An 8,364-nucleotide genomic window follows, 5' to 3' on the forward strand; every position below is an offset into this window, starting at 1 on the left:
ATACATATATGACGGGCCTTCTTCAGCTTCCCTCCCCAAAATGCACCCACAAGTCCTTGGTCAACCCAAGTCAGTCAGAATGGGTACTGACCATGCTTGAATGGTGCCTTTTACTGGCCACCGGCATGAGAGCCAATCAGGCATCTCTGACAATGACCATGCTCAAATGGTGCTTTTTACGTGCCACCAGCTTGGGAGCCAGTCAGGTGGCACTGGCAATGACCACACTTGAATGGTGCCTTTTACATGCCACTGGCATGGGTGCCAGTCAGGTGGTACTGGCATTGGCCACAACAATGACTTCACTTGACTCAACAGGTCTTCGCAAGTACAGCTTATTGCCCAATGATTGAAGGGTACTCTTAAATGGGCCGGTTATGCACCACTGGCTTCAGCCATGGTTACGATCTCACTTGGCTTGCCAGGTTTTCTCAAGCACAGCACACATCTCCAAAGGTCTTTGTCACTTGTCATCGCCTCTGTGAGGCCCAACATTTGAAGATCATGCTTCAGCACCCCATCCCAAGTCTTCCTGGGTCTGCCTCTTCCACAGGTTCCCTTTACTGCTAGGGTGTGACACTTTTTCACACAGCTGTCCTCATCCGTATGCAACATGACCATACCAACTCAGTCGTCAAAAAACAATACCTCTGTCAGGGTGGATGAACTCAATGACCATCCATCAAACCACAAATTGAACAGGGATTCCTTCACCATTTTTGATTCAAGCATTGCTGATTCTGTTGACAACTCCTTCACTCACTTCTCTCTCTCTCTCTCTCTCTCTCACATGCACACACATATATACATGTTTGACATCCAGTGTTGGTTTGTTTATGTTCTTGTAACATAGCAATTTGACAAAAGAGACTGATAGGGTAAGTACTAGGCTTTAAATAACAAAAAAAGAAAAAAAAAAGCACTGGGGTCAATTTGTTTAACTAAACCCTTCAAGGTCTGACCCAGCATAGCCACAGTCCAGGGACTAAAACTAATGAAAGATTGTGCTGGACCAAAAGAATGTACTGCTATATTCTGTAGTAATGTCTACAGATATATTTCTATAAAAATTCATCTTCATGTTTTCTTCATCTCTTCTACAGCTTTCTGTTTTATGCTGATTCCATTTCACATGTGATCTCTCGAATGACACTCGAAGGTAAAGATCTGAAGTCTTTGGTACACAAGAAGACCTTTTATCCAGCTGGACTGGCACTTGACTTTGCTAATGAGCATGTCTATTGGTCAGACACATTTTATGAAAGTTTGGAACGAGTCTCGTATACTGGAGACGATCGTAGTATTGTCTTTCACGGCATTCAGGTAGGTTTGTTGGTTTGATTTCTTTCGTTTCTAATTTTACCTTTTGTTAAGTTGGTAAGCTGACAGAATCATTAGCATGATGGGCAAAATGCTTAGTGGTATTTCGTCTGTCTTTATGTTCTGAGTTCAAATTCTGCTGAGGTCAACTTTGCCTTTCATCCTCTCGGGGTCAATGAAACAAGTACCAGTCAAGTACAGGGGTCGATGTAATCAACTTAACCCCTTCCCTGAACTTGCTGACTTTGTGCCAGAATTTGAAACCAATTTTACTTCAGTTGTTGCTGCTACTGCTATCTGCATTTCTATTGTCACCCTAACCACTACTGTTGTTTGCTTCTACTACTACTACGATTACTTCCACTACTTCTATTACACCTATCCTAGTTAATCTCAGATTCATTTATTACTGATCTAAGGTAATACTCAATTTTTTTTCCATCTTTGATTGCATTGTATGCAGTAGACGTATTTAGATATGAAACAGCATGAGAAATCCATACTGGTTATAATTTCTATAAAAAATCTGTAGTGATAGTCTTAAAATGTACTTCAAAATTGATCATCTGGTTTAGCACTTAAGCAATACTTATATCCATTAATTCTGTACATTTCACATCATGTTCTCTGCCAGAAATTTGGAAAAGACATGCTGTACTGCTTGGCATTCAAGCCAGAAGCTCCAATATGAACATTTCGAAGTGTTTGGATGTCACTCTAAGGACATGTACTAAGAGAGATAAAAAATTAAACATCCAGTCAACGTCATAGTGTTTAGAGTGAGCACTAGTGATGGCAGTGTTATGTCTCCATTCATCTTCCCACATGGTCTCAGACACAACATGGAAGCCTACATCAAGTGCCGGGTGGAGGTAGTGCTGCCTTGGGTCAAGAGGGTGGCTGCTGGAAGACCTTATGCCTGGCAACAGGATTCTGCACCTTGCCACACAAATAGGAGAACCCAGTCATGGCTGTAAGACAATTTCTGCAACCACCTCACCCCTAACATATGGCAGCCTAACTCCCTAGACTGCAGCCCCCTTGATTATTGTCTCAGGCGCAGTTGAGTGAGAGACCAATAAAACTACTTGTAACTAAAGGCAAGGATTATGTCAGCTTTCACCAACTAAAGCAAAGAGACTGTCCAGAAGAGTTGCAGGAGATTACAAAGTCTCGTCTAGGGCCCAAGGTTGAAGCCAATGGCGATTTTGTTGAATAAATTTACTCTTTAGTATTTTAAGATATTTTTATGTAATTTTGGTAAATATATCTGTTAATATGAGACGTCGGTGTTATTTTCATTCTTACATTATTTAGACGACAGTCTACTCACCACATCTTGTATATATAGATAAGTATTTATATATATATATAATATTATAATTATAAATAAGGGCAAAAGAAAAAGTTTTCTATGCCAATATGCTGAGAAATAGACTTGAAATCGTCAATCACAACATACAATATACATCATTATGAATACACGTTCTGCTGAAATTGAGGAAAGCAAGCTAACAGAATTTTTTTTTTTTTAATGCGATGACCTCATTTTGTGTGAAGTTGTTAAAACCTTTGCCAGCAAAGGTGGCAGTTTTACTGCATTGTTGGCAGCCTCGTGTTGATTATCTTCAGGTGTGAAGCCCTCATAGTCCTGGATACACTCTGGCCACACCTTCCAGCATGTGAAGAGGGTTTCTTTTTTCATATCTTTAAGAGCAGAATGGATGACTGACAGGCACATTGCAATCATGAAGTTACACCAGTACTCCTTTAACTTGAAATTCTCGTCCGGATCCATTGCATCCACAAGATGTTGGAGAGAGTTCCGAGTGTAAAGTGCCTTGAAGGCACGAATCACACCTTGATCTATAAGCTGGATGAGGGCAATGGTGTTGGCAAGGAGGAACTTCACTTGGACTCCCTCATGATTCAAATCCAAAGAGTGACCACTAGCATTCTCCATAACAAGCAACACCTTGAATTCCATGCAAACATTTTGGAGGTATTCCTTGGCTTGAGGGATGAAACATTGGTAGAACCAATTCAAAGTTAGACTTTTTGTAATCCAGTCCTTGGGATTGTGTATCCAGTGGACAGGCAACAAGTTTTTATTCTTACTTTTGAAGGCTGTCGGGTTCACAGACTTGTGGATAAGTCCTGATTTTATCATGAAGCCAGCAGCATTGCCATACATAATTCGCATCACTTTGTCTTCTGTGCCTTAAATTCTGGGGCTCTGGCTTCCTCCTTCATGATGTACATTCTGGAAGGCATATATTGAAAACCTGTTCCAGCTTGTATCCTTTGTCCTCGATGATCTGCCTGAGAGTCTTGAGGTACTTCTCGGTTGCTTCTTCGTCTGCTAATGCTGTCTCTCCATGCAGGGGAACACACTTTATTTTAAACCGTCAGACCATCCCTTACTGGTTTGAAAATCTTCGGGCTCCAGTGCTATCAATGGTCTTGGTTTCAGTTCTTCTGTGCCTTCCACTCCGTCTCCTCTGTTAAACTGCTGGTATAGTTTACGTGCTTTCACACAGAGAATGTTACTGCTTAAAGGGATGTTTTTCTTCTTGCAGTCACTGATACACAATGCCAAGGCAGATTCCATCCTGACAAAGTGCTTGTTTCTCATTATTGTTATCTTCTTGGCACTTTCACAGAAACTTACTTCTACAGTAGTCCTGATTGCCACCTTGATCTTCTTTATGTAGCGTATGGTGCTTTCGTTGACAACAGAATAGCAACCTACTGCAGCATAGCTTTTACCATCCAAGAACATTACAAGTTAGAATAAACATAAAATGCTGTTTTTATGGAGTGTCTATTTACTTCTGCTATGTCTGTATATGTATGTATGTGTGTGTGTGTGTGTGTGTATATATATATATATATATATATATATATCATCATCATCATCATCGTTTAACGTCCGCCTTCCATGCTAGCATGGGTTGGACGATTTGACTGAGGACTGGTAAAACCGGATAGCAACACCAGGTTCCAATCTAATTTGGCAGAGTTTCTACAGCTGGATGCCCTTCCTAACGCCAACCACTCAGAGAGTGTAGTGGGTGCTTTTACGTGTCAGAGAGAGAGAGAGAGAGAGGTATATATACAGGCTGTGGTGAATAAACTGTCATCTCAATTATGCAGAAATGAATGAAAAGGTTGCAAGATGCAACGAAAATTTTAGAAAAAAAAAAGAAATAAGTGGAAATTTTACCCTTGAGTGTGTTAAATTATAAGGCACTAAAAGAGAATGACTCTCCCCAGACACAACAGAAAATAACACTGACATCTCATTGTAACAAATATATTTGCCAAAATTACATAAAAATATTTTGAGATACTGAAGAGTAATTGGTTCAATGTCAGTGTACCAATTATTGGGGCAAAATTACCTTTACAGTTGGATGCCCTCTGTTATTTTCTCAACTGTGAATTAAGAGTAGGCAGGTGATTGTTATTTTTGTATAACAAGTTTTTCTGTGTGCAGGTGTGTCCACAATAGGTTTACTTGTGTATCTCTACTGGAGGATGAAGAGCAACAGTGACCTTAAACTAATAATCTTTATGTTCTGATAATTATTTAATGTGGGACTATATTTATATATATAGATATAGATATATACATATATCATCATCATCATTGCTGACATGGGTTGGACAGTTTGACAGGAACCAGCCAAGCAGAAGACTACATCAGTTTACTGTCTGGTTTGGCATGGTTTTTATGGTTGGAATCCCTTCCTGACACAAACCATCCACTAGAGTGGACTGAGTGCTTTTGACGTGCATTAGCACAGGTGAGGTCAGTTTTGGCAAGGTTTTTACAGCTGGATTGGAGGAGGTTGTCTTGTGTCAGATGAGGAAAGGCTAGAGTGTGACTGAGAGGCAAAAACAGGTGTCTTGCTATAGAGGAGGTACATGGTTACCTCTCCAGAGAGAGAGAGAGAGGTTACATGACAGAGGACTGAAATAGGTGTACTGCTGTAAAGGAGATACTTGGTTAACTAGCCAGAGGGAAGTCCAAGAGAAGAAAAGATAGTCACCAAGAATGATGGCAAAAACAGATGTGCAGAGGGAAGAGTAAGGGAAAGACAGTGAGAGAGAGAGCAGGAGAGAGACGATGGTGAAGTGCCAGGGTATACTCATAGGGAACAGGGATCAGAGCATAGATGAGATGGTAGAGTAAGGAAGAGAGTGATACATATTAATGTTTGTTTTTATGTTTAGTTGTAATAAAACCTATTTTACATCAGTCTGATAGGTTACTCTATACTTTTGTAGAGTACAAATTTATTATTAACAAGTAATATTTGTAGCCACTTTAACATGGCTGTCCATTCGAGTGGATTTTACTGTGATTTTTTAACCCCAGGCAGATATTTCCTCTAGCTGGTTAACGATGCACAGCTGCACTAGTACTTGGGATCACCAAGTAACATACACGCAGGACAAGGCTCCTTCACAGAATGGGTAGGAGTCAGTATTAAGGGAGGTGGATGTAGAGGGGCTAAATTAGGAACGAAGGATGGGAACAGGTAGGTATCTTATTGAAAAGGAGATACATGGGTACCTCAGGAGGAGGGGTGCTCTCAACATACAAGGTGTTTAGAGAGAGAATACAAAAAAAAAAAATTAAATAAACAACTAGAAATAATTAATTAGGAAGAGAATAAAAACCATATTAGTCATTGACTGATGTTATTTTAATGGGTTGCCTTAGCCAAGCATAGCCTTTACTGTTCGTGTTCATGTAAGTGAATGTACAAGACTGTACACTTGTTGGTGGAAGAGAAATATATATATTTCTGAGAAAGAAATCTTGATTCTTACTGAAGTCAATGTTGCTGTTTATCCTTCTGGAGCAAAGCTGGATCAAGATTTTATAGGCTTCTGTATTGGAAATACTATGAAACCCTCTCTGTGAAATTTTCAGTAACTTGTCCCTAAATCTCTGGAGCCACCCCACCCCACCTGCTCCATTGGTAGAGAGCCTTTAGCTGCAGCTTCTAATGCTCATGTACACATTTAAAAGTTGCTGTCACATTAATTTTATTGTTTTTGTTTGAAATAATTTGTTTTACTATTTTCATATCTCTGTGTCTTCGTGTCTTGTAATGGTTTTTCCTAATCTTCAGGTGAAGCATGTCTATGGAATATCCCTCCTGGAAAATTCTATATACCTAGCTTACCATTACTTTGGCACCATCAACAAGTTTGACAGATTTGACCACACTTCCAAACCAGTAACAATAAAGAATTTTTTGACAAATCCAACTTCCATCCATGTCTACCACCGACAAAGGCAGCCTGACTTGGAGAGAGGTAAATATTTATCACATCTTAATAAAAGAAAAGAAAAAAAGGAAGAAACAAGGATATTAAACCCAGGTATTTCCTTGCTTTGATCCAATGGTAGAATGCCTGTCACATTTACAGCAAATGTCCAACCCATGCCAGCATGGAAAACAGACATTAAATGATGATAATGATTGGGTCATGTCCCATGGTTCATATCCCATGGACAGCCTTCAACTCATCCTCTCTGAAGGGTTTTTAACCCAGTATTTACACACTATTATTTATAGTTTTATCTGTTTCAAGATTCACCACTCCAAAAAAGAATTATTTCATCTTTGCTTTCTGTGTTCAAATTCCACTGATGTTGACTTTGCCTTTCAGCTTTTTGGGATCGATTAAACAAGTACCAGTCGAGTACTGGGGTTGATGTAATCAACTTACTCTGCCCCCATTTTCACCTACCCACCTACTCTGCCCATGTTTTTTTGCTACAGACATTGTCCAGGTTGGACATTATCTTGATCACAGTCACCACCTGAGAAATACCTACAAAGAGTGATGGCCCCTGCCTCCTGACAAATTTCTATGAAATTTGTTCTTTATGTCTTTGCAAATGACTGGCTTTATGCCAATATTGGTGTAAAAGTCATGGTTACCATAACCACAGTGAACGGCCTTGAGCAAGGTGTTCCCAAGTACACTGCTCCAAGTTACAAGGGTATTTTGAGAGTGTTTTTGTTTCCCCTTCTTTGGTCTACCACTTGACCAAGAGCCAACAGTTAGTTCACCAATGTCAAAGATCCTTGACAACTGGTAAGATTTTGTACTGGAAATAGCTTTATTCAATCCATGCAGGTAGAAGGAAAAAAAAAACATGTATATGAAGTTGTTGATTATGGTAATGACCTATAAAACTTTAAAGTTTATTTATCTTCTTTCTTTCTCTTTTTAACAGTGGATGACCCAGACTGTGAACAAATAATGGTTTCTATACCAACTAAAGGGAAAGCTAAGTTAAAATGTATGTGCCAGTCAGGATATGTGATTACCAATGGAACCAAATGTACAAGTAAGTCTGCTATTGTCTTTTACTTTGCCAAATAAAAAAACAATTCTGTTTCTTAACACTTCTATACAGATATATCTCATAACCACCATACTTGACAGCACAAAAAAGGTCTTAGTGTATTAAGCATGTCATATTTAAAGCAACTTTGCATATAGGGTGCAGGTGTAGGTGTGTGGTAAGAAGTTTATTTCCTAACCACATGTTTCTGGTTTAAGTCCCACCGCATTGCACCTTAGACAAGTGTCTTCTACTATAGCCTCAGGTTGACCAAAGCTTTGTGAGTCAATTTGGCAGACGAAAATTGAAAGAAGCCCGTTATATATCTCTATATCTATAAAACAGGGGATGTGTGTGTGTACGTGAATGTCGTTTATGCACGTCCACAAATTAGCACGCATGTCACTCCAATTTTAGGAGAAAATTCGGAATGACCCTATGTGCATTTTAGTGAACTTTCTCTCTCAGAGGTACCCGCGTACACCTGTAAAAATCGATAAACTTTTGCCAATTTTGAAGTTTGTTGACATGGCGAAGTCAAATCTGTGCGTACGCGCGTGAAGGCGAGAGAGAGAGAGAAATTGTATATTTGTGAGACGGAGGGTGAAGGAGACATACATTTCTTTGCCAGCGTCTGTGTGGTAGGCAGTAAGCAAACATAAAAAAAT

The 8,364-nt window shown here is 39.5% G+C and overlaps 1 protein-coding gene across 4 annotated transcripts in view; it reads left to right on the plus strand.

Annotated features, from left to right (window-relative positions):
* Positions 1-8,364, plus strand: part of LOC106879043 (low-density lipoprotein receptor-related protein 1B) — a 208,271-nt gene that overhangs the window by 42,255 nt on the left and 157,652 nt on the right. For all 4 annotated transcript variants that reach the window (XM_014928457.2, XM_052975989.1, XM_052975991.1 and 1 more), the window contains 3 exons: positions 1,104-1,323; positions 6,468-6,654; positions 7,586-7,699. In XM_014928457.2, the coding sequence (XP_014783943.1) occupies positions 1,104-1,323; positions 6,468-6,654; positions 7,586-7,699 (521 nt within the window). The remainder of the gene's footprint in view (positions 1-1,103; positions 1,324-6,467; positions 6,655-7,585; positions 7,700-8,364) is intronic.

Source organism: Octopus bimaculoides, chromosome 23 (assembly GCF_001194135.2).
Source record: "Octopus bimaculoides isolate UCB-OBI-ISO-001 chromosome 23, ASM119413v2, whole genome shotgun sequence".
Lineage (NCBI taxonomy): Eukaryota > Metazoa > Mollusca > Cephalopoda > Octopoda > Octopodidae > Octopus > Octopus bimaculoides.